The sequence below is a fragment of the Ciona intestinalis genome, unplaced genomic scaffold (assembly GCF_000224145.3).
Source record: "Ciona intestinalis unplaced genomic scaffold, KH HT001059.1, whole genome shotgun sequence".
NCBI lineage: Eukaryota > Metazoa > Chordata > Ascidiacea > Phlebobranchia > Cionidae > Ciona > Ciona intestinalis.
In genome coordinates this window covers 27,516-55,174 of record NW_004191380.1, presented here as the reverse complement: position 1 = coordinate 55,174, position 27,659 = coordinate 27,516, and the positions used below count along the sequence as shown (strand labels likewise).

General features: G+C 34.6%; 2 protein-coding genes and 1 non-coding gene across 5 annotated transcripts; 2 read left to right on the top strand and 1 right to left on the bottom strand.

Moving 5' to 3' along the window:
- Positions 1-1,150: 1,150 nt before the first annotated feature.
- LOC100177777 (inactive phospholipase C-like protein 1) lies at positions 1,151-21,486 on the top strand. Of its 2 annotated transcripts, XM_002127424.5 has the most exons (21): positions 1,151-1,378; positions 1,752-1,893; positions 2,253-2,339; positions 10,164-10,345; positions 10,697-10,917; positions 11,866-12,014; positions 12,391-12,507; positions 12,800-12,905; positions 13,171-13,325; positions 13,914-14,038; positions 14,360-14,443; positions 14,822-14,981; positions 15,291-15,437; positions 15,820-15,974; positions 16,260-16,346; positions 17,229-17,341; positions 17,547-17,632; positions 17,972-18,080; positions 18,343-18,555; positions 18,781-19,616; positions 20,378-21,486. In XM_002127424.5, exons 1-21 carry the CDS (start codon positions 1,356-1,358, stop codon positions 20,813-20,815), a joined length of 3,735 nt encoding a protein of 1,244 aa, XP_002127460.1. In that variant the 5' UTR covers positions 1,151-1,355; the 3' UTR covers positions 20,816-21,486. The 2 variants fall into 2 exon arrangements, with proteins under 2 accessions (XP_002127460.1, XP_018672435.1); XM_018816890.2 differs by lacking the exons at positions 1,151-1,378; positions 1,752-1,893; positions 2,253-2,339 and adding an exon at positions 8,799-9,966.
- On the bottom strand, positions 21,067-25,842 carry zf(c2h2)-169 (zinc finger (C2H2)-169). 2 transcript variants are annotated; one of them, XM_026839845.1, is made up of 3 exons: positions 25,686-25,842; positions 23,719-23,900; positions 21,067-22,505 (listed from the first exon to the last, which is right to left on the bottom strand). In XM_026839845.1, the coding sequence occupies exons 2-3, from the start codon at positions 23,747-23,749 to the stop codon at positions 21,907-21,909; spliced, it is 630 nt and encodes a 209-aa protein (XP_026695646.1). In that variant the 5' UTR covers positions 23,750-23,900; positions 25,686-25,842; the 3' UTR covers positions 21,067-21,906. The 2 variants fall into 2 exon arrangements, with proteins under 2 accessions (XP_026695646.1, XP_002121120.2); XM_002121084.5 differs by lacking the exon at positions 25,686-25,842 and having other exon boundaries at positions 22,723-23,747.
- On the top strand, positions 21,493-21,597 carry LOC113475582. The gene has a single exon (XR_003397328.1). It is a non-coding gene; the product is annotated as a U6 spliceosomal RNA (small nuclear RNA).
- Positions 25,843-27,659: the final 1,817 nt, after the last annotated feature.

The window sequence follows — 27,659 nt, the reverse complement described above, 5'->3', positions numbered from 1 at the left end:
GTTATAAATAGATTTTTAAGGGTAAAAACAAAGCCAAGCAAGGTATCATGTGTTATTTTCTGTGTTTAATTAAATGAAATGCTAATTAATGCTGCTTGTCAGTTGTAACTGTAATATAAGGAAAGTATGTTATGCATAAAAAGTATTATTGCTTGACTCAGCTAAGGATACTTGTATAATTATGTTAAACATCAACAAAGAATGAATATTCTAATATACAGTATACATAACAACGTTACCAATTGTCTAGTTTTACTTGGATGCGCCATTCTTGGAACGCTATGTTAATAATAATGAGCTAGCCAAATGAAGTTTGAAGTTATAGTATGTTTCATCAATGTTGTCGCCTTGGGTTTAATTAACACCATCCAAGTTCGTAAGCCACACTTCCACACTTACATGTTATTTTAATCATCTATTCAAGAACATGACGCCGGGAGCATACATACTGTACATGTCTGGTAAAACAATATTATTATTTATTTAAATATTTGGTTTAGCAAGGCTGTTTCTCTTCCTTAAATTCTTTTCATTACTTACAAAATTTTATTTACACTGACATAGTTACATTATTTTTTTTGTTTACAAAATAGTAAGAGATTTGTTGTTGTATATATTTAAGCTGATATACATAGGCATTTGTTAATTGATTACTATTGTAGCTTGCAGGCCATTGTGCAACAAATAAAATGTGGAATTGGTTTACAAAAACTCATGTTCAAATAGTATATGACTATGATGACCGTCAGACTTGTTTTCTGTGAAAGAATAATTGTTTGCTTTTTGTGAGAGAGTAATTTATAATCTGTGGTTCACAACGTGCATCCTGTCGCAGCGTATATTGTTCATATTGTGTGACTATCTTGAAAGTAAACGTGGGAGCACTGTTCCACAATATTTGTGTTGCTCTGCATATATCACTATGGTTAGTTTACAGATAAAGAGAGCAGACTTGAGTACATATTAACTTTCATCATTTTTGCTTACCATCCACACCAGTCTCTTTGTTGTTACATTATTGGCCCAGTGTTGGAACATTACGATTATATGAAGGTCTGTGTCAGGCTATGTTAGATTTTTAACATTGATATTTAGTAGGTTATTTTATAATAGTTTCTTTGTAACTTAACAAAATGTTTAAAACTAAGGTTTGGAATAGTCACTGATATAAGGCTGACGATATAAATGCAATTATAACTTGGTAAAATGAATACGAAATGTACGCCACAGTAATAACCATTCATCAAATTGACTTCCCGACAAACTTTCTGCCAAACCACTCACGAAGTATTTACTAAGACCAAAGTTGCTGCCACTCAAACGTGGAGAGCTGTCAACATCTTAAACTACTGAGTATGGACAAGATGAAAACTCAAAGGTATTTACTGTTAGTCTGTTACTGTTAGTGTTTAGAGGTAGAAGCACTTTTAACACATGTGTGAAAAAATACACTTTATTCTCTTTCTCCAGGTGACATCATGTCTTTTAGCACCATAGTTTTAAACAGTAAACCAGCTTTTATCTTTATACAAACAAGCAGAACCAAAGTATATTGCATTCACCACATTAATCAATGAGGTTTCCTATGTTTGGCAAATATGTGCGTATCCGGATTTTAGAAATATCACCCTTGATTTTACTAAAAATACATGACACGTATGACCTATAGTCCTATACCTATTACATAGTTTTGTAATAAATAATTTATTTGACCAACTTAAAGCAAATGACCGATATGTATTGTTGTATAGACAAGCCGGTCTCACCCCGGGTTCGTTTCGTGCCGATCGTGCGGCTTCGGACACAGGTTTGTCGGAAATGGCTCCGATCCCTGAGCACGACCCATCACCTGGGAGTTCAAACAACAGCTTCGACAACAAATTCTTCTCAGAAGTAAGTTTGCTAAATATTATTGTTTGTAACGTTTATTAAATATGCATTTGTCATTAAACTTAAGAAGTTATTTGTAGTTTTTTTATGTTGTTGCCTTTGTTGGTTTTCTTAGGTAGGGTTGGTAAAATACAACAAATTTGTCTTTTTTTGCACGTAATGTTATTCTAAGCATGCTAAAACACAATATTTACAGTGAATCATTTAAACTTTAAAAAAAAAGAAGTTTGCCATTCGTATTTTTTGATGTACATTATTTATTTAATTATTAAAAGAACAGATTATTTTTTTTTGTGTTTTCAATGTTTAAATTTGTATTTTTTGTATTGTTTATTTAAAAGTTGCTATTTATTTTTATGAAGCCAAATTCCCCAACATCTATGCAAGGCTTAGCTTCCCTTGACAGAAGTGATGCTACAACTGTTGGTCGTCGTAGAAGTATTATCAAGGTGAGCTTAATATCATAGACCGTATTTTTTTTTGTGATTGAGGTCCCAAATGGTGGGACCTGGGAGTAGGCAAGAGTTGCCACATTACCCGACACCCAGGGTGCTACAACCTATTTGTTACCCACTGGGTGGGAGCAATGTTTGTATCTTGCTTAAGGTTACATATGTTCTTGCCAGTGATATTGAACATCTAAGGCACAAGTATCTGTATGTACAGAACCTAACCACAGAGACCAAACAGAGTTTATGTTACAGATTGTGTTGATTACCTAATGCGATTTTAACTTTTTATGCGAAAGGGTTCACTTTGTATTCCATTGTGTAGCAGAAGCTGTAGTATTTATGTCATAGCAGTTTAATTTGTTTACAATTTTATATTTTTTTGTGTATTACTTCAAGATTCTTTGTTAATCAGCTGATCATGCCTTACTATTGCAAGTCAAGAACATTTGTTTATGTTTGTGAATTTGGCTTTATATTTAGTTTTGGGGAAAGACCCTTATATGCAAATAATAGTTTAAGGGAGCAACTTGGCTAATTTGATGCAACATTGATTTTTGTTGATTGTCTCTTGGGTTTAATTGACCAACATTAACCGGTAGTCGATATTATAGCAACTCTAGATATCTGTAACATCAAGGTTCTGGGCAGACATACTTTAATTTATTTCGTAGGTGCAAACAATTTCTTTAGTAAAATATAATATCCATTTTTGCCTAAAACATGACTTGTTACAACTAACCTTAGACTTCAGTATAATTGGAAAAGGCTAAATCTTCTTAAACATTTTTAGTCCAATAAAACAAAAGACTTTCTAATATAAAAAAATATATAATAAAAAAAATGTTCTTGTTTGCTGGGAAGCTCCTCGATTTACAGGGCTTTCCATGTTGTATATATTGATAAAACACATATTATATTCTTATGATGGTTGCCGCAAATCAGAGCAGTAATTGCAGCAATTTCTCACTGAGTTGTGACAGCTTGTTTAACACATGGAGTCACTGCACTTATTTCCTTGCTGGTGAAGCAACAAACATTCCTTCAATGAGGTGTGGTAACTACACCTAACTACAGGTTGGAGATAATTTAAACCTGAGATTGCCGTCGAAACTATAAATACATGGTTACCAGAAAATCTCCTAAATGCTGGTTTGCTCAGTCATAGAAAGTTTACCTTATTATAGTCTTTTATCAGTTATTGTTGGAGACTCGAATCTATTTATATAATTCGTTTCGAATATATTTCAATAAATCTGCAGTAATTTGTTTAATCTAAAGTTTTCTATTCGTTTCCACCAAGCTAAATATTGATCCATTTTAAGCATCTTCTTCAATAAGGTTAACTTTGGTTGAATAATTCATCCGCCCACTTCAAGTTACTTGTAATTCCACTAATTAACTAACTTCACGATTCCCATGCACCAATTCTTGTTGTACTCACTTTGAATTATTTATATTACATCTCTGCCACAAGGTTACTACATGCAGCAATATATTCGAGACTATGACGGTATTTTGGCCATTAAATCTTGTAAAATATAAGATTTTACACTTTCGAATTATTTAAAAAGAATAATTTCCTCTTTATATGACACCACACGGTAAACAACCATTGAAGGTTATCGCGTGTGCACTACTTTGACAAGTTTATTTGCATAAGAACTCGACCGTTATATCTCTCCAATCGACTAGCAGACACGAGATAAATAGACTTTTATCAACTGCATACAATCACCGTATACGACTTATCCCATGACTGCAAGCTAAAGTCATACAGTGAATTTTCAGTCAAACGCGTTGATGTCAGTGCTACGTCACACGCAGCTCATTATTATCGCCGTTTTAAACGCTCGCTAGATGTCAGTAATGTTCCGTATATATATGATGTATTTTACACAGGAGAGAAACGATTTAATTTAATCCAATAAACGTTTATGCCAGGTTTATTAAGTGTAGCAGAGATACTGATATAGTGTGTTACTTGTTAGTCGTATGTTTAAGTTTGTTTATTGTATTATACGAACAAGTGTATTATTCACGGCCTATACTGGAGATTTCTAGTGGTGTGTTGTACGTTTCGTGAGGTTAGGTGAAAGCTAATATAACTCATTAGGTGTTCCGAATAAATGTTAAATATTTATTTACCAACGTGGTTGAGCAATTCGCAGCATCATCTACATATTTATAAATAGAATTATTTTATTGTACTAATTTTTGGAACCTAAAACATTGCTTACGGAATTAGAAATCGTTTTACACTTTATCGTGTTAAAAACTTACTGTATGAATACGTATCGGTTTAATGAACTAAGTCAACTCAAATCAGCTTAATGTCAATCTTTATTATACCCTCTATACTTACAGCGTGAATGAATACAATATGACGTCAAACACAATAACATAGCGAGTATTTTAATATTTTTGACAAAGCCTAAGTTCACACATTTTAACACATCTGTCCAAGTCATAATAATAACTTTATAAGTATTTATCATCATCCGGTTGTTTCATATACCATGAAAAAAGCAGTGTTATAAACCCACTGAGGTGGTAGTTAGTTTAAATATAATATAGATTCATACATCAAAGTATTCCAACAATCTTGATGCTTGTACTCGCCTACCTGTATATTGCTTCCGTTGAATATATTCATTCTATATCTCTTGCTCGCCTACATACGCACATACGCACACACATCAAACGCACAGTACGAGCTACTCATACAAACACAGCGCGCATGCTTCTAACTTCCGGCGTTTTAAACGTTCGATGCAGTCGAACCAAATGTTACCGCCGCTCGCCAAAGTGCTTGCAAGAATTAACTAGGCAGGTAAAATCAAACTTGATTTATACAAGAGTTTTGTAATATATTTAGTTTATAGTTGTTCATACCAGTAATAATATAGTATACTAGTTTAACTAGCACAATGTACAGAATAGCCTTGTTTAGAAGCGACTGGACAACCGTTTCTGTGAATCACCGTTCTTGAGTTGTAATAGGCGAAAAAAAAATGTTTTATTGTGTGTATCACATTATCATACAGCCACGAAATGTTTTAAACTGTGGTTCACATATATATGTCTTGATGGATGGCGTGTGGTTGTATTTAAATTAGTTTTAAACCGAGTTTTAATTTGTCAGCAAGTTTTTGTAATGTTACTTTCGTTACGTCTGGTTATAAGTTTACATTCACACAGTTCGTTTACCTTTGAGATAATTAAGTCAGTACCCTCATAGTTTAAACAGAGCAGCCTATTTTCGGATTGATTCGCAGGTTATTGATTGGGTGTTTGGTGCATTTAGTTCTTCACGCAACCTCCATGCTGCAGGATTACAAAACCACGTTCACGCTTCTTGTCACCATATTTACACATATTGATTTCTTTCTTTCTACAATTGCTTCAGGTTGATAGGAATCGTGTTGTTCAAACAGTAGGTTATTGATCAGTGTTAGGTGGTGTATGTAGATGAATACGACACCTTAGTCCATACAAATACTTATATTGTAGGATAGTAGGAGTTTTAGTAGCAAGGACTCAAGGTCGTTGTCAACAAATTTCCCTGAAGACCGCTAACGCTCGGGGCACTAATTAAATAATATACTTTGTACAAGTATAGTCGGTTTGACTGTAATATCATGGTATAAATTTCTTTTATTATGTTAGATATCAATATCGTTATGATTGCTTAATTTGCTTTTATTAAGTAGAAGTGACTGACATATATTTTATTAAATTATATGTAAAACTGTGGTGTACAACATCGTGCGTCCCACTATATGCCAATGCTTTATTAAATATTTAATGATCTTCAGTCAGACATACGAGTTGTGTGACGTATATAAAGTTTTCGAGCCACTAAAATCCACAATAGATGCATTTAACTCTATGCAAAGGGAATCCCACTCGTCCAACATGATTCCAATACACAGCAATGTTGCAATTCCCACGATAATTAATAATATCTCTTCATGACAGATAGATGCCTACCCCCGCATGCAATTCTAACTTTCACAAGTTCGCACTATATTAATGTCACTCGGTTCGTTTAATTTAATAATATTGTCGGGTAAGATAGGACACTTTAGCACACAACATCCCATTTTCCTAACCGTGTTTTTCACAATTAACAAAGAACCAATTACCAACGCCAATGAGTCATGAAAATGTTCCCACAACAAGCAAAATCATTTATTTGACGGTTGTTTGTTGGTACCATTAAAATATCTACACAATATTACAATTCGATTTTGAACGTTGTCGATTCCTTATGAATATTTTTCTGCCAGTAATTACGTTTGCTATCACGTGCCAACCACAATATTTCATTAAATACGGATGACAGATCGGAATATATTAAACGACTTATAATCGGTTTGTGCGTGATACTTAATTTGTTTCATTAGATTTTTGTAATGCACGAACTACAAATAGTTTTAGTCATGCATATTGGACTAGATTAGGAAACCAAATTATGTAACTTATTGTAACAGAAAAAGTTTAATAAAATAGAAATCCAAGTAATTTAACTAACCTGCGTTAGAACTTCAAACGTTAGGCTGGGAGTTTAGTTGGTTCGAAAACTTTCACACGCCGATGCGTTAGTTGTTTATAAGTTTGCGTAAGAATCCATGAATATTAAACTTTATCTAAAATTAGAAAACTTTATTTAATTTCTCTTCACTCTCACAGCATGCACCTTATATCATGAATGTCGTGTTTATTTACTTGTTTATCGAAAGCTGTCGGCACTTTGGTTCTAACACGCCTGCATAACACCAACGAGTAGAGTTAACTTTTCACATTAACTTTTATTTCTCGAGTTTGTTGTTTGTCTTGTATGAAAACGAAACTGTTCGACACACAGTCGTAAGTTTCCGTATCAAACTTATTGTTAAGTCTAAGTCAGTGTTACTTAATTTATATTCCATGCTCGTAGTAGCAACGCGATGCTACATTCCAATAAACATATTAATACTCGAGCAGTTTGACCGAGTTCATTCCTCTTTCTCCCTTTCGTTGTTACACGTCACATATGTAGTTGCATTTGGCCCACCATTGGAAATAGCAAGATAACTTCCGTGGCAGACACTGGCTGGAGGAGAAAAGTGCTTTGTTAAGGCAGTGTTAAGTTTGTCAGTTATAGTTTCTAGATCTAGACGCTCATGTATTTTGTAATGTTTTATTTATATTATGTATTAAGGTAATATTATAACTATGTCTGGTGTATAATGTAGTATAACGGTTTTTGTTTTTAATGTTTATGTCGGTAACCATAGGCGCCTACTTGATTATATTTAAGGGAAAGCAATAATAACTAAAAAGATAAATATAAGGGGTACGTAAACGATTTGCGTGGGTATTTCATATATTTTACGCACGTATTTCTTATTGCAAAATAACTATTAAATATTACGTTTCATGACGTAACAATGGGAAGGAATAAATATACCTTGCCAATAAAACAAGGTAATAAACAACCTAAATATGTTCCAGAAATAGCACTGCTGTATATATACGTGGTTTTCCTTCGACAAGCAGCATATTTATTACGAAATAGTAGGGATTCACACGTGGATTCATTGCATCATATTAGCGATTGTTTTGACCTGGCAAATAATTACGACATAATAGCAATTCACACGTTCATTATTTGCGTCATAATAGCGGTTGTCCCACTGAATATTTAGCCTGCAGGTGCTTAAAAACAGGTTAAATATTTACCTTTTCAAGTTTAGTTAGGTACAAAACTACTTTGTACGTGCGTAAAGCAACGCCTCGATTTAAAAAGTTGGAATCACTGTAATATAGAATATAGCATGACATGTCACGCTCAGCGTAATTTATGTGAATTAAAATAATGCTTATGACAATCACCAAAAGACCATTTGCGATCGTTTGGTTTAGAACTTAATAAGGTGCTCGCGTACCACCTAGAAACCTTCGCGTACTTCAGTTTGGGAACCACTGAACTACGAGATCGAAATATCGTGTATGAGCGTCACATTTTTACGCTCTGCGCCGGCGTAGGAAATAAGGAATACGCATGCCATAGCATACATTCAACACTTAGTAAACGAAGCAATCGTTTTGACTTTATTCTCGTGGATTACCAGTAATATTTAGTCTGTTTTGGATTATTCATATTTACCTAGTTTGCTGTATATTGTTGTGTATGGTATGTTCACATATACTATATGTTGCAGGGATCTTACTTAACACTTTCAAGTACATCTTAAAACCATTTCAATATTAATGTTTTCTAAGTAATTTTACTGTACCATAATTAGTGTACAAAGTATTTCAGTTTATAATTTTAAACAAGTTCTTGTGTTAAGTAAAAGAGTTAATTCAAGTTAAAATGTGATTGCCTTACTCTTATTTTTCAACAGTGGCTGAGCTGTTTTTAGATCAACACATTAATAATTCACGAACTCTTTCAAGTAAATCTATATAATAACGCCATGTGTCTATGTATGGTGCACAAGTTCAGACTATATAAACTGTGTATCCACAGGTCTGGAAATTTCCTTTAGTTTTAATTGGAAAATATGCTGAATATAAGTTGTGAGGTTTGTAAGTAAAACAAGGCTTTGTTGCGGGTTTTTTCATTGATTACCCCGCAATGGAAGCACATAGTGCTGACAATAATAATGAACCAACAACGAGTGACATTCAATTTCAACTGGTAGTAAAACATGATGAAACAAATAATATTCCATGCTGTGCACCTGGAATGGATATTCAATGCCTCAAGAATCGTAAGAACAAACCACCTAATCTACAACTGATAAACAAACACAATACAACAACAGATGAGCTGTGTGTTGGTGAAGATGATACTTCATCATGTGAGTCATCACCATTGGTGACTTTACGTAAGAAGGTAACGAAGACCCTGGATGCGGGAGCAGCGATTAACTCACCGATGGTTAAACGGTCGTCCCGCCTCGATCAAATTCTTGAGATTCCCGATGTTGCCGCTGCGTTGGTTCATGATGAAGGTTATGAGATGTTGATGCAAACCAGAAGGATTAGTCGGGGTATGACAGATCATACATCAGTAGCTGGAAGGCCACAAACACCTAAAGTTCCTCCAGCTCAGTTTTCATTCGATAATGATACCGTTGGTGGCGGCGATAGTGAATCAACATCAAGCTGCGAATCTGTCGTCACCAACATAGTGGGCACACCTCCCCCTAATAAACCATTACATGCTTACTTCAATGAAACATCCCGTGTAGATATTGGGGCAAACAAATCACCAACTAACTTACCATTAGACCTCATCGCAGACAACACCAGTGTGTCGAAATTGTTTGCATCCACACATTCGATTGATGATGATGCAATGACCAACACTCGAAAGTTGTCGCAAAAGCTCTCAGCTAGCGACAGCAACACCAGCACCCCGAAACCCACGCCCAAATCTTCCCGTAAATTCTTCCAGCGTTTAAAATCGAGCATAAGTCGCTCATCAAGTAGCTCAAGTATTGAAGGATGGGAATCATTGTCACGGGCACTGGCTCGTGTTGGAACAAAATCCAAGGGCAATCCATTAACCCTAACATCGATATTAAAGACACGTATTGAAAGTCATATTTCCGATGATTCTGTCACTCAGGTGCTGCAAGTCAGGATTTCAACAAAATTGTGTTTTTTACTGAAATTCTTTAGAATTTTTTTTGTTAAACTACCATGAAATAAAGAAATATATTATGCTTACAAACAAATAATGCATATCTACTACTATTTCACTTAATATTTAATTAATATATAAAGTTAATTTGTTTAAAACATTTACAATTTTTTCCCCAACAGGACCCAGCTGTGAAGCCATCCATGCACAAGAAAACCGTTTCATTCAGTCGTTTACCGAGTGAGTCTTGTGTGAAGAATGCATCGGATTGTGTTAACCTGATGCAAGTTGGTCATCAGTTCGTTAAAATGAGGTCTAACTCACGAGTGTACAACCGATTATATTGGCTCGATGATGTTTCAAAGTGAGTTGTTTGTTGTCGTGACGCAACCATAAGTAAATTGTTAGTGGCTTTAAATCAGTGAATAAAATTACGAATGTAAATATGTTTAAAAGTCCAGGTTGTTTTATAGGAAGTTTAATATAAAAGTTGCTACAAACCTATTTTCCTGTGCATTTGGCGAGTATTCAAATAGTTTAAAAATTTTTTGGTAAATTTTTAAGTGTAAGCTGTAAACAAACAGCAGCCGACCTAAGGGGTCGGTTAGTGTTTGGAAGAAAAATAAATATTCCCCATAACAAATTTAAATTTGTTTGCCACTGATACAAAGTACATCATGTTGATCTATCAAAGTGATTTTTAACATATATCCAGTTGTTTACGTTGGGAGCCATCGAAGAAAGATTCCGGCAAAGCTCGCATTGATGTTTCATCGATTCGTGAAGTTCGACCTGGAAAAACAACGGAACTTTTCCTTAGCTCCGATATCTCAGCTCACTTTCCTGATGAATGTTCATTCTCCATCCTGTACGCTGATGTTAAAACACTTGATCTTATCGCTAACTCACCAGATGATGCAAACGTTTGGATTACTGGTGAGAATCTTATTGTGAATCTCGAAGGGACATACTAATAAAAAAATCAAAACTTGTGTATTATAAATATGCTGAAATGTGATCTAAAGCTACAATCAAAGTTTTAAAATACAAAACAGCCTTTGGAAAAAACGAGTTTCAAAACCGCAAGTTCGACCGCTGAAGTAAAAAAAAATAGACGTGGCACAATACATAGGATTTCCCATTAGAAAAAAAAATCCCTCAACTTTGATCTTTCTATTTTCCAAAATTCTAAAGAAAATTTAAATTTTATTTTTGATACGGTATAATAAATGCTTCTTCTTCAAAAATGTATCAAAACAATTGTAAAACATAGACTTTATTATTGAGTTTTAATTTTCAAAGTGAGCATAGCTACATAATATGCTGACTCAGCACTTTTCTTATTAGTTAATTTTTAGCACTTTTTATACTGAATTGTTTATTATGTCTGACTAGTACTTACTGTACCATTTTTTATGAAAAAAAATAGTTTTTCGAGTTTAATATTAGGTTTGAAAATATACTGAGTCAGCATAATCTTGTATGTACCTAGGTTCAATCGAAAAATTAAAACAGAATAAAGTTTATGTTTTACAATTTTTTGAATTGAAAAACAGCCGAATTTTTTTTTACTTTAATGGGTTTTCTTACTCAATTTTTTAAGAAGCAGTAGCATTTTGGCAAACTTTGATGGTACTTTTGGGTTACGTTTAAGCACCTTTATCCATGCACAAATTTTCATTTTTCGTTGGTATGCCCCTTTAACATGGGTATGCAAGGTAAGGAGGGTATCGTAACTACCCAGTAGAAATGCTTGCAATAAGGGAGATGAATTGTTGATTTTTTAAGATAACAGTTAAACAATGCCAGAACATTTGTTTTCCACTTATAATACACCTGGCAACAACGTATATACCCAGAGTGTTGAACCTATTTTTTCACAAGGTTTGCGATGTTTGATGAACGGACAGGACATGGATGGACTTCGAATGCGAACGGATCATCGTGACTCATGGTTGGGTTCAACGTTCGATGACGCCGATATTAATAAAGATGGATATCTCGATGAACAAGAATCATTCAAACTTATAACTGTAAATATCAACGTACATGTTATAACTTATTTATCCTCAGATGGCAGGGCAGCACAGTCGTTATCACACAGCTTACACGGGTGTTCCGTTTTATACACCTCGTACCTGCTTACGAGTTGACATGTATGTAAACAGGGTTTTTAAATATTTGTAGGATTTTTATAATTGCACGGTTGATTTGGAACACATTCCATTAATTAATATCAAATTTATCTGTGTATAACAACTTAGCAAGATTAGGAATAATTTGTTATAATATCTACATTATATTTATTTCAGATATAATTCACTGAAATATTAAAAGAAAATTAAATTTAGAAAGAAAAGTTTTTATGTTTGTTTGTTTATTATTAAAAATGAATTATTTTCTTGACAGAGTTTAAGTGATGGAGTTCGTGAGCTGCAGGTGAAACAAAAACTACAAGAACATCTTCAATTGAAAGGAACTTTAAAATCTGTTTTAAGTCGAGATGAATTTATTGAAATATTTAAGGTGATGTGGAAACATATTAAGACTAAACAGAAAATCTATATTTTATTCACATATTGTGGAAATATCTAGGTGTCCCATCTTTCCCCACGGTACTATATATTAGTAAATAATATTAAAAATATTATTTTTTTTTAAATTCAATATTTTTAGACTTGGTCGTTTATCTAACTTGATATTAGAATCACTGTATGCTGAAATTCCAAGGTTGTTTCGGTTAAAAGTTCTTTCTGTAACATTCATGACCAAGCAACCACCAGTATGGGTTCAACTTTTCATTGAAACCTATTAACAGGATGTTGCTACCAGACCTGAGATTTACTTTCTATTGGCTCGTTATTCAAGTGGTGACGACAGATTAACTTTGGATGATCTGCATTTGTTCCTCGAGTCAGAACAAGGTAGTAACTTATATATTATACGTTTTATTATTTCTATTAACGAGAATCACACTTCTCGGATAACGGTTGGAATTTCTACATGAGTGCCTTATGGTCAACTCTGGTCTAAATCTCAACATTGTTGTTTCAACTTTAATTGTTCATCTAATTTTAAGTTTTCTTTAGGTTTTTTATGGTTCTGCGAGTTAGATTTATACTTGGTAACTTCAAAAATACACAAACGAAAGATTATTATTTGTGAATTAAACTTGTTCTATCTCACCAGGAATGACCAACATTGACAGCGAATATTGCAAATCTCTCATCCATGAGTTTGAACCTTCACTTACTATGAAGAAAATGTCAGCCATGGGTATCGATGGTTTCACAAGGTTCCTCATGTCCGACAGATGTTGTGTGTTTAACCCCGCCCATAACAAGGTGATACTTTTTTATTCTTTAACACTACGTGTCTACGTGAACTAATTTTATCCAATTATAATATCAAATTTGGCATTAACCCATGTATGTAACTTTGTGGGTGATCGTTTTTTTGTATGGCTGACCATTTAAAGAACTCCTAATGGACCACTGAGTTGAAGAAGTTGCCGTTAATTGGCTGTTTAAAATATAAAATATTGCAAAACATTTTCTTTTTTTCCTGGTTTGTTTCGGTTTAATTTTTTTACAACAGTTCAATCTAGCAGAATAAACAAAATTTAATTGATTGCAATAATTCAGGAATAAGTAAAAAATATAGGTTGTCTTTATCAGATTGAAAATGTTAGTATGAAATTAAAATTTCAGTTTGAATATTTCACAATATTTTATAATTGCCTATCTCATGTTGTCAATTTATGTTTTTATAAAGATCGTTACTTAATCAATATGTTGATGAAATATTAATGTGATTCACAGGCAAATGTAACAAAACCTGCAGGTTGTGTAAAATGTATTTAAATATTATCGGTCAAATGTTTATTATTTGTTACATGATTACTCGCACTTACAACACATGATCCCACACAGGTGTGCCAGGATATGAACTTTCCATTATCCCATTATTTTATTGCATCATCACACAACACATATGTAATGGAGGACCAAGTTAATGGGCCGAGTAGTGTTAGTGCTTATGTTCGAGCATTACTCAGGTAATATTAACATCCAATATTAATGTTTTATCTCATACTAAATGTGTTCTTAAATCAATTAAAAATTGATGCATTTTTATCAATTTTAAGTTAAAATATATCTTACTCATATTATTGCAGAAATTGTTTGTTTACCCACAATTTTCCTCTTGCTGTAATTTGTTTCAATTAAATTTTAACAACTTAGTGTTAAATTCATAAAATGTTGGATGCAGCAGCCTCGCTTTTTAACTCGCTCTCTTTTCCATTTTTTTCACCTAAAGGATTTGTTTTTATGTTAAACCATATACATTGGCTTATTGTAATACATCCCCACACCAGATGTTGCAGATGTGTTGAATTAGATTGTTGGGACGGTGATAATGGTGAACCAGTTATTACACATGGACATACACCTACTAACAAGTAAGCATTATATATATCAACACATAAGTGCATTTGTTCCAAATAACCCTTCGTTTTTTTCATTGACTGTCACACATGGCTCTCTAGTGACACAAGTGTTCAATCTGGTTTGTAACAATTTACATCTTGTTTCTTGCAAACATGCTACAATACATAATTTTAATGAAAGCCTATACAGTAATTGGTCGAATTTGTTGAGAATATACTTGTACAGTAGTATTCAATAATTAAAATAATTTACACAAAGGCATGATATTTGTAAAAATGCTTTGTATTCACAGCTTGCAAAGATAGCTGAAAGATAATATTTAAAACATATATGGTAGTTTTGTAACTTAACTAAACATAAATATTCTTTAACCAACATCTCACTTACAGAATTTCCTTCCGTCAAGTTATCGAAGCAATCAATGAAAGTGCATTCCGTAACTCCCCCTACCCTGTTATATTGTGTATTGAAAATCATTGCAGTGAATTGCAACAACTCGTCATGGCAAACGACCTTAAACAAATTTTTGCAGACAAAATATATACAGAGGTAAACTTACTGGGAAGTTTTTAATCAAACTTCTTGTTAATCACCAGCAAGTGAAATCTAAACTGATGTAACATTTGTCTGTTGTGGAAGTGGTCTTAAACCCAGGGGTAATGGGTTCAAAGCTCGCCACTGCCCCCACTGTTGTGTCCCTGGGAAAGACTCTTAACAGACATTGCTCCAACCCAGTGGTCACTAATAGGTAGTGGCACACACACTGGAAATTGGGATAATTAGCCAACTCTGGCCTAAATCTTAGGTCCCATGACCTACTTACCATCTCACCCACAAATAACTTAAATGTTTTCCCAGAACCTCGCGAAGGGATCTTCTGAACTCCCATCCCCCGAATCTCTCCAACGTAAGATCCTCATCCGAGGTAAGAAGTTACCACTAGAGTGCGATGAAGAGGTTGGATACGTCACAGATGAGGACGAGGGAATGGAGGTTGATGATCAGGTGAGGGTTTGTGAGATATATTAGGCAATCATTTTCTGATTAAACCACTGCTTTTAACAATAAACATATTGTGTTAATTGAATAATAGAATTCATTCCAGTTTATAAGTTGCACCCATAATAATGCTGTTTCATCTCCAATGTTTCTTTTAACACTGAGTATATATGTAGTTTAATGACAAATATAATCCTGTTTATAGGACAGTAAGTTACTCCAGTTTTCTAATTAAATAATATATACATCACTAATTTGTTTATTTAATGATCTTTATGTAAAATGAATTTGTTGTAATTTTTATTTTAAGTTGTAGTTAAAACAAAAACTTTAGACCATATTTGCGATATATAGAAACTTGATTAAACATTTTTATTGTTCCCCCAAGTCACCCGCCTCCCCACCCATCCATGTTGATACTTCATCACACACAAGTAGCGAGGGGGATTGTAAACGAGCGCTGGTGCGCGACTTATCCAACCTAGTATCGATATGCACGTCTGTTCGGTTCAGTGGTTTCGCGACACATGAACGTATTCATAAGTAGGTGTTTAACGTTCATGTTTACTTGATTATTAAGTTGTGAGACCATGGGTTATTGTTTGTTTAAATCAACAATTTTTGGCGAAAGCTTCCACAAAACAATGGTCCCATGGTCAGTGTGCAACTCAAGAGCTTAAGGGTTCTTAAGGGATGTTGCTACCGTTTTTGATGAATCGGGTAAGACACAATCACCCAGGAATTCATATATGTGGTAACTTGTATGTTATAACGACTGTTGTAGCCCTGTGAGGATAAACATTTAACCTTAAATCCCCCCCACCATAGATGCCATGCAACATCATCCATCCATGAACAGGAAGCAGCAAAACTTGTTGAAAACGAAGCTGGAGATTTTGTTAACTTTACTAAGAAGTAAGTTGCTTCATCATGAGTGTTTATTATCATGTGATATTAAATTTTCATATTCATGACACAAACTAATTAAATATGTAATATATTTAAATTTCCATTACCATATTTTTTCAGTATTTAATGAAACTATTAAAAACATTTTAACTTAAAATAAATTTTTGTGGTAAACTTTATTGAAATGGAAATTCATTGCTTATTCCACAACCAATGTATAATGACTTATTTTGCTTTTGTGTGCTGAACTACAATGATATGAATCAACCAATGATTAATGTTTAAGTTGATTTAATTGATTGAATGATTGGTCATAAACAGAATAATTAATATGCGGTAGACACGCAACAGTGTTTATGATTTATATCATGGTGTATGTATGGTTTGTTGTTAATTTTGATTCCTACCCTACATGCAGCATGTGTATATGTTGCTGCATAAATAATGTTGCTGCATACCACAGGAAGCCTGCCAGCCATCTTTACATCCTGTGTGTTTCTTATTCCCACCATACCACTGAATAACAGGGAAATATCAAACCGTACAAACCCCCCCCTCTACTATCCCATGAAATAGCTTTGTAAACTACCGACCGTATTTTGTGTGGAAATCATATCAGCCTGGTTTGAAACTTCATGTGGTTTCATTACTTGGTAACACAAATTATTTAACAGTAAAAAAGGAATATTTTGCAGAGACTTATGATGCCATTTTAGGGACAAAATATATATTTAACATATTCCACCTTTATCTGGGCTTAAACCTATTTTTTACTCCTAATCTTTCATCATTATTTTTTAATTTCCAATATAGATATATGCTTAAGATTTAATTACATCACCTGTCATTCAACCCAAATATAAACAAAAAACAACATATATTCAACAGATTTCTAACACGAGTTTACCCCAGTGGTGTACGGATGGATTCGAGTAATTTTAACCCGCAAGATTTTTGGAACTGTGGTGTCCAGATTGCTTCACTTAACTACCAAACACCAGGTTTATTTATTCAACAAACATTATATTTGTTTACATTCCTATTTCTTACATTGTGTCAATATAATGAATGGTACACAATTAACACAAACCACAATACTAATTGTTAGCATGACTGCATCTCACTTGGAGTTACAGGTTCAAAGCTCAATGCTGCTACTGTGTGTCATTGTACAAGTCAGTTAAACTAAGACATAAATATATACAGGTCTTATGATGGACATCAATGATGGAAGGTTTGCAATGAATGGCGGATGTGGTTACGTGCTTAAACCAAGTATTATGAGAGAGAAAGTAAGTTTTGGATGGAACTGGTTTATATATTTGGTTGTTACTTATGTACTGCTTCCGAAAAATCGCACAAAAAACGTTTGAGTAAAAAAAATGAGCCCTGCGACACATGAGATTTCCCATAGAAAAAGAAAAAAGGCATTCATTATACCAAATACGGTAAAATTTTAATTTTATTTGGTAGTTTACAAACTAGAAACCTATTGAATGTGCTACCATTAGCTTTTCTATTATTACACAAATTTCATTTTTCTTTATGCCATTCTAAGTGTCCTCTGGACTATAAGCAGAAGCAATAACCACTGCACGGTACAATTATATTAACACCTCTGTTTTCCACAGCTTGCATACTTTGGTAGCGAACCACGTGACACTATACCAGGGGTGGCGCCAAAGATCCTTCACTTAAGGATAATCAGCGGACAAAACTTTCCAAAACCCCGGGGTGGAGGTATGAATATAATGTCATATATTCAACCATTCTAGTAATCAAATAACAGTCAGGTTCAAGTGCTTGGAAAGACGTAACGAACAAATATGAAGCCCAATGAATAGTTTGCTATAGAATAAATATTTTGTATGAAATGGCAACTCCAGTCTCCTATTTAAATACCGATCCTAATTCACTTTTTCGGATAAGTTTTTGTCTATTCCTTATTTCATAACACTAGATTCTATACATAGATTACGTCATAGATAACATTCCTATTTAGGAGCCAAAGGTCAAGTTATTGACCCCTACGTGTTGATTGAATTGTTCGGATTGCCCAACGATTGTTCGGAACAAAGGACTCGAACAGCACCGAATAATAGCGGGGATTCCCCACTATTTGATGAGTCATTTGAATTTCGACTTAGTTTGCCCTCTCTCGCCCTCGTGCGGTTTGTTGTACTAGATGATGAGTTTATTGGGGACGAATTTATCGGTTAGTTTACTTTACTTCACATCACATTAATTTTAACATGCAAAAATCAGTCTGGGTGCCGTGGAGACATAAGCAAACTCTGTCCTAAATCTCAGGTCGCAGGCCCCTTGCTGTAGGACCTCACCCACAAAAAATAAAATAATTTTGTAATAATTCACTTATAAAGTGTTTAAAACTATTTCGGTGTAATGACAACTAATATGTTCCAACATTGCTTACATATAGGTCAATATACGATACCGTTCGATTGCTTACTACCCGGGTATCGACACCTTCGTCTACGTTCAATATTCGACGAGCCTCTTGAGAATGCGACCTTGTTTGTGCATGTTGCGATCACCGACACCGATAATGTTCCATCTACGTTCACTGGATCAACCGGCACTCCAACCAACTCCATCAATATACGAGGGGCTGGTAAACGTAGCAGCTCGGGGAAGAAAACGAGGAAATCTCGCTCCAAGAAAGATGGGGAAGCAACCACGTTAAAGGAGGTTGGGTTACCTGTGGTTGATGATATATTTAAAGCTGCATTCTCCCCGCTGAGGAGCGCTATGAACCTCGTCGACACACAGCGCTGGTCGCTTTCACATTTCCGTGAGACTTGTGGTATGGCCCCGTTTGCTACTGTTAAGCAGTGCATAAGAGCTTTGTCGCAACGACTACGATCTGACACCGACTTATCGGCGACTAATCGGCCGAAAAGGAAGCACTCAGTTGCCGCAGACGGCGAACGAACCGACGATGCTTTGTCTAAAGCCGAGATGCGACGTCGAGCTGCGACAGCCGATGCAACAACAGCTCGACTTAAACGACAAGCATCCGACGCCTCACAGTCATCCACTGAATCTATCCACACAACACAACAAGTGTCCATTGTCGTTCGTAATCTAAGATTGTTACTTGATATACGTGGTGTTGCAGCAACCAATGAAACTTGGAGAAAAACTGCTGTAGCTTTCGAATCTTTAATCACCGACACACAAGCAGTTATAGACAAAGGTGTCATCGTATCCGAGGCTTTGTCAGCTGTTTATAAGAAAGCGGCAAAAATACACGAGGTAAAATATGTTTGCATTTCTAGGTTGGGAATAATATGTTTTACAATATTTATAATGAATAAGAACCTTATTTGTTGTTTTTTAAATAAACAAGCAGGTAACATTATATTAAGCCCTGACACCAGGTTTATAAATCTACAACCATAATATATTTTTCGATATACACAAGCACATATGATCCTATGTTGCATCACACACTGACTAAATATGCAGCATTTAACGCAACTTCCCCGTTATTGCGCAAACCTCGTATTATTGAACACGTATGTTTATTTTCGTTCAACATAACCTAGTCGGGTTTAAAATAGTAAATATATTTAAACCATATTTTGAAAATGTGGGTCAAAATCTAAAATGATCTAATTAAAAGCCAGTTATGCTAAGAATCCGCATTATAAGTTGATTATTCTATTATAAAATACGTAGCCATTTATGTATGCCAGTGGAAGCTCATACTTAGAATTTCCGTGAAACTATTCCACGTCTCGACCAAATCCTATACAGCGTCGTTAACCAGAGTTCTCAGTATCTGGTTACAACGTATTAAACGAGTACTAAGTGCAGACTTTGTCGAAAATAATCCAACCGATTGTTTTAAAGTAGTTGAATAAATGATTGAATTCATGCAACTTATTTATCCCCGCATGGCGGAAAACGACAGTCGTTACAACTTGGGTATTCTATTCAATACACCTCGTCCCCGCTTACGAGTTACCTGTTGAATCGGAAATGATTTGAATGAAAAGTTTATAATTTTCCAGGATTTGCCATCGTTGTTAGAAAGAGGAGATTCGGTATCTGATCCATCTGTTGATCTTCCCAATGGATCAAAGAAACAGAAATCGAACCTCAAGAAAAAGTCGTCGACAGGTGGTGACCTACAGCGCCGCATGCGGATGAATGTTGAGGAGAACTTTCGTTGGAACTGTAGCGTGGTGAGAGGTTCATGTGACATGCTGTCCCACTATCGGACTGAAGCACAAACCTTACTTGATAATGTATGGAGTGCCGCCATACAGTATGGGCTGGCAAACAAAGATGAAAATACGTCTAATATAAACGAAGTTAAATCCGAAGTTGAAACTAATAGTAACGGCAACAATAACTCTCCTTCTCATAAACCCACCACCCCAACCTCCCCACACTCCACCAAATCATCAACTAAGGGTGTGTCAGCATACCCGGTCACCTTATTGTGACGTAACAATCAACCAACCATTGACGGTACATAAGCTGTGACGTAACATGACGTCATCTACCTCTTACGTCACCAGAAGTAGCCATGACGTCACACGGGGACCAACCAATCACATACGTAGGATAAACATACGTCTTTCTGCCATTGAAGCAACCCAGCACTTCCTGTTGTTTTTATTTATTTATTTCTGACTATAGTAAGTAACGAGCAGTGTTTAACTGAACGTGTTATACTTTTTAATTTCCACTTTTATCATGCAGTGAGTCTGTAAACCTGTGTACTCTTAGAAGGTGTACCAAGGGAACATTTAAACAAACGATTGTATTATCTCACGCAATTATTCCACGTAACTTTATTTTTTTAACGATTTAATTCTATTTCCACAATGAACTATATGCAATGGGGAACTCGTCCGATGTAAGGTTAAACAACCTATGTCGGTTCTCTCTCGCTTAATTTTTTCCCAGCCTAATTTCTTCGACGCAAAGCGAAGTAAAACTGCTGGTGGACGGAGCGATCAAATGTTGTCTTTAGTTTTATTTTTTACGTTGTAATTATCTCGGTTAGAATTCGTATATTATTAGCAGCACAACCGTTGTTATCGTCGTTCTTTGCTTCCGAGTTCCAACATATATTCTATATCAAGAAATAAACGTGCGCAAAGACCATGCAGATAATGTGAAATGAATATACATATGCTAGAAAAAGTGAGCATATAAAAGACGATTAGCATGGCCCCTGCGCAAGGATGACACGCAAAATCGTTAAGCGTTCCATATTTACCCTATTTTACGCAAAAATTTGAAAAAAGGAGGTGTGGGGTAAGAAAGGACAGGTTTCATTCTGTTTGATCATCCTAAGGTGCTTACGGTATCCCATCTTACCCCAAACTTTATTTATAGTGTAACTAGTCTCTTTTCTTCGCCATTGTAATATTTTATTTCCATAATATTTCCCGCACGCAAAGGTATGCATGAAAACATAATTCAAGTTTAAAGTTACGTAATCCATTGAACTTTAACTTTTCTTGAATCCATTGAACTTTAAGTTTTTCTGAAGTTTACGAGAAAGCGTCGTGTATAGCGTCGTGTGTCAACGCTTTGAATCTGTGTAATTTGTGGAGCAGCTTACGGATCCTGGGTGCGTTTTCTCGTGCAGCCGAAGTGTGGCAGCTTTGGCGAACTTTTTGTCGCAGCTATAGCAGTTGAAAGGTCTTTCGCCCGTATGTGTGCGCATATGTTGACGCAGGTTGGATAATATACCAAACTTTCTTTCGCAAACCACGCATTGATAAGGCTGGCAACGTTCATGCACAGTACGTATATGCGCCGCTCTGTGCCCAGATTGATTGAAGCTCTTGCCACAGATCGGGCATTTGAATGGTCTTTCCCCGGTGTGGGTTCGTGCATGTGTGCGCATGTCACTGTCTTGTGTAAACCTTCGGTCACAGAAATCACATTTGTAAGGTTTCTCACCGGTGTGGGTTCGCATGTGCCGGGCAAGGTTTCCTGAAAGTGTGAAATGCCTTCCACATACTGTACATCGGTATGGCTTCTCACCAGTGTGGGTGCGTTCATGTTGTACCACACAATGCTTATGAACACTGGAGTATTCACACCAACCACAATGATGTCGACCGCTCTTAGGTTTCGAACATCGGTTAATACTCAAGTTCAACGCTTCTTCTTTCTCTGCTCAACCAAAATCCAAAGATTAAACTATGTTAGCCCAGATGTACTGGCTTTCAATACCAAATAATAAGCAAGAAGGTTGATCCGTTGCTTTCGTTAGAAAACAACCGCACTTACCTCCGACGCAGCGGATGCGCCCTATATGCGCCATTATACCAGGCATTATGGCTACTGTCGGAATTTCTTTAGTTTACAGTTCGCTTCATACATAACATACCTGGTGGCTGTTGCAATAATTGCGGATAGTTAAAGTTATGCAAAAGTGAAAAGTTTGGTCTCGGTATCAAAGAGTTCCGTCCACGTATCGATAAATCAAGCGCTTCGTTCGGATTATGTTCATAATTCATTTCGACTAATAAATACAATTTCTAACCCCCTGAACAATTAAACTGAACAATACGTTTAGGTATTATTACAATCTAAAATGACATTTGGTTTAACTTTTGACAAACTGACAATAAACTATACATGCTAACATAGGTGGTTTATTAAAATTGTATAGGCCTAAACGTGAACCAAATTTAACTTGCTGCTTAATTTCTTTGATATACTTTTAACATAGAAGCAATGTAAAAAGTTTGTTCCCAACCTGCAGTTCTGTTGCATCAATGCAAAGCCTAACTGACGCAGGTAAAGTCGTTATCCTTATACCGCGTACCCCGGGTGAACGAAGTTAGCAACTAAACAATTCGTTGGAATAATTCCAACGGAGCCTGAACAGCTAGGGCGATGTACAGATATGAAACTAAAGTCTGAGTTTAATTATAACTATTTTGTTACATTCTACCATGCAGTTCCACACTTTATGCAAATTACAGCCCAGCTATTTGTATAGCATCTGGTAATTTTTAATTGAACACGGTAAACTATTTCTCTAGTAATCTGAGGGTTTTGTCATTTGAGCTAGTATACGTGTGTCGAATGTCGTGCATATCTTACAAATTCTGTCTCAGCTTTAAACAAAACGTAACACTGTTTGGGCTACCGTTAAAATACTAGAAGATTTTTATTAGTTTAGAAGTTAGCAGTTTTAAATAAACACCTATATGCTTCGAAATTGAATCAAAACAAATTATTTGAATTGTGATTTTAAAATACAGGCAAATCTCACATCTGAATTTATGTAAATTTTAACGATTTTGTTTTTATAGTCTATTTCCAAAGTTCTATTTTTTGTACTCTAGCGAACATACAGTGCAACACGTATACTGACCTGACACACACTGCAACTCACATGCGCACATCGTCGAATCCTTACCCGTTCTTCCAATTCCTATACGGGCTATACTCAAGCGGGCTTCCTATCGGACAAGACTTCTTCAGAAATAAGAGGGCTGGACTTTTTGATTACTCGTTCATCCGCTAAACATTTCATCGTATCTCTGCACTGTTTGTCTGCAATGTAATTGGAATGTAAGTGGGATAAGATGGGATACCGTTGGCACATACTATCTCATACCTACTAATTGTGCATCAACCAATAGAACAACGATCTTATAAAGTCGTGATTACAAGATTATATAATTCTGTAAATATTCTTTGTTCACTACGAAATTGGAAAACATGAACGATCGTACACAAACCTAATATAATTATCTTCCAACTGGATTTCGTGAAAGGTGATATTCTGTGTTGCTTGGTTTATTCGTAAGGAATACATTTACACGTCAATATAAATATGAAGTGATGTCAGATTATCAGGTTTTGCTCAACGAAAACAAGAGAAACCATAATGTAGTTCTAGTTGGACGGGGAACAGGCAGATTTAACACAACATTACAAAACACTAAAGTTGGATACAGTTCTATCGGTAGAGGTCGCCGCTGAGCTTCTTTAATACTTAGAGGAAGATGGGACTCTTAAAGGAGCATACCAACGAAAAAGGAAAATTTGTATATACCGTCAAAGTTTGCCAAAACGATATGACTTCTGAAAAAATCGCGTAAAATGAAACCGCTGGATAAAAAAAATCGGCTGTTTCGACAATGCATGGGGTTTCCCAACAGAAAAAAATTCACCCGGCTTTGATCGTTTCTAGTTTCTAAAATACTAAAGAAAAATTAAATTTTATTTCGGATTTGGTATAATGAATGCTTCTTCGTCAAAAATATACAAAATATGTAAAACATAGACTTTATTAAGTTTTATTTTTCATTGAACCTAGGTACATAGGCTACCAGATTATGCTGACTCGGCATATTTTCAAACCTAATGTTAAACACCAAAAACTGACTTTTTATAAAAAAAAATGGTGTAGTATGTACTAGTTAGACATAATCAACATTTTAATATAAAAACGTGCTAAACATTAACTGATAAAAAAGTGCTGAATCAGCATATTATGTAGCTATGTTCAATCGAAAATTAAAACTTAATAAAGTCTATGTTTTACATTTTTTTTATATAGTTTTAAAGGATTCATTATACCAAATCAGAAATAAATTTTGAAGTTTCTTTAGTATTTTAAAAACTAGAGACGATCAAATTTAAGTGACTTTTTCGAATTTACGGTTTTAAAACTATTTTTTTTCAAAAGCTATTTCGTATTTTAAAAGTGGATGGTAGATTTAGATCTAATTTGAGCATATCCATTAACACACCAATTTTGATTTTTCTTTGGTATGCCCCTTTAAGCACATACTGCCCAACATTTCCCAAATCAAAATACATGACGGTTTTTGGGTGATACTACGAATTAATACTATATAGCCTGATCGTGTTTTAATGAATTAACAACGGTCTGTGGAAGTCGTGAGGATACGGTTTTATAATTCATTAAATGTTCTTTGTTTACTACCAAATGGAAAGAGAAAACAAAACGGAAAGGTGTCCCATCTTCCCCCACCCTACTATATCATTTTTGCTAATTAACAACAACTCAAACAAATATAAAAAAAAACACACAAAAAGGTATTTCCGATTCGCAGAACAGGTGTGATTTTATAAATTCCAAAATACACAGGGTAAGACATGACAGTTTAAATCATTCTTAAATTTAATTAATATGGGGGATTTTACTATTGGGAACACGCGTAAATAGCACGAAATAAAGCTTTACGTTTTAAAAATCTAGTTTAAACATTTTTTTCTAAGCTCTACTGCTACATTTTTAACATGTTACTTCATGTTATTATATTATTGTATGACAATTAAATGAATGTATGAATAAAAGTAACTTACTTTATCCTCGCGTGGCTGGAAAACGGCGACGGTCTTTATACCACGAGTGTTCATACTCCTCGTTCCAGCTTACAAGTCACCATATATAGTACAATGGGGGAAGATAGGACACTTAAGCACATTTTGCCAAATATTTCCAAAATCAAATCAGATGACGGTTTTTGGTTAATACCACGAATTAGTACTATCATTCCTTTATTAATTGACACCAATTTATTAAAATATAATAAAACACACGAGGAGTTTTTAGCGATCCGCACAACAAGTGATATTTTACAAATTCGAAAAAACACAGGATAAGATGGGACAGTTTAAAATCATTGTCAATTTTGATTATTAAATGTGTTTATAAATAGGAATAGACGTAAATAACACGAAATAATACTGTACGCTTTGAAAATAAGGTCTAAACATTCTTTTTCTTGCCCTACTGCTATAAATTTTTAACATGTTACCTATACATTATATTATTGCATAACAATTGGTATTATTTGAACGACAATGGGTAACGTTCGAACATCAATGTATAAATATTGTATCCCACAAATGTATATGAACTTGTAATAACAGAAAATTGATTATAACTAGTGCAACTGACCAAATTTCGAATATATTTTCAAAATATTATCTTTTTATTATATCAGTATCTTATAGTTAAATAACCCCTAAGGTATAAATTACTAAATTAAAAGCAAACTTTTCTAAGTTTGGCAGTGAAACCATACAAAACTACAATGTGGGGGAAGATGGGACTCTAAATTGAAATATGTTTACATTAGCAACTTCTTCATGCTTATATCTCAGTTTTCTTCATGCTTATATCTCAGTGTTTTTTTACAAATCTAAAACTAGTTTTATGAGACAAAATCAAACTGTACAAAATATTCAAGGTTGTTTTATGAAGCTATGAAACTAGTTTAATCGTTCGCACACGCAAACTAAAAAATTAATCGGCTTTACTATGATTTAGCGAGCATTAAAAAATAGCACCTTACTATTTCGCATTTTTTACCTGTTCAAAGTATACTGTTTCTATTTTACATATTTTTTTAATACTTAAAAACAGTAATCTGCTTTGACGGGCGGTTTATAAAGTCGTGATAATACTGTCGAATAATTCTGTAACCTTATTTTCCTGATTACCATTAAATGGGGGTCCATAAAAAGAAATTAAAAAGAAGTCTCGTCTGACAAAGTGTCCCATCTTGCCCCACCCTACTATATGTTTTTTTTATAAGTTACCATTGAAACCTGTAGGTGATTATTTCTGAGAGTTTTTTATGTATAGCTGATAATTTGGTCAACCCACTAGTGGCCACAAAAAAACTATATTGAGGGGGAAGATGGGACACCAAATTAAAATATATTTACATTAGCAGTATTCCGCAACTTGTAGTTAACCTACCAAATTTAACCGTCTGTGGTAGCTTCTTTGTCATGTGAACTTTATATATGTATAACTTTAAAACGATATTTTGTTGTTTTTATCTTAAATTAAAGTCATTTTGACTGCTGCCTAATTTCTGTCATGTTTACATCTCGGTTTTTTTCAGAAAATTAAAACTAGTTTTATGAGACAAAATTCAACTATACGGAATATTACGAAGCTATGAAACTAGTTTATAATCGTCCACACTCGCAAACTACAGCATTTCATCGGCTTTTTTATGATTTAGCAAGCATTCAAAGTTGGCACCTTATATTTCGCACTTTTTACTTGTTCAAAATATACTATTTCTATTTTACATTTTTGGTAGTATTTAAAAACAGTAAAGCCCGTTTCATAAAGTTGTAATAATACTGTCGAATAATTCTGTAACATTATTTTCTTAATTATCATTAAATAGGTGTCCGTATAAAGCAAATTAAAAAAATCTCGTCCGACAAAGTGTTCCGTCTTCCCCCACCCTACTATATTCTATATAACTAGCAGAATCTCTTGCACCTGAAGCTTGTATAAATAAATGTAACTTA

Coding starts and splice junctions, on each gene's coding strand:
- LOC100177777 (XM_018816890.2), top strand. CDS start 8,968: ATGGAAGCACATAGTGCTGACAATAATAATGAACCAACAACGAGTGAC. Junction 10,918..11,865: donor TGCAAACGTTTGGATTACTG/GTGAGAATCTTA, acceptor TTTTTTCACAAG/GTTTGCGATGTTTGATGAAC. Junction 14,444..14,821: donor GGACATACACCTACTAACAA/GTAAGCATTATA, acceptor TCTCACTTACAG/AATTTCCTTCCGTCAAGTTA.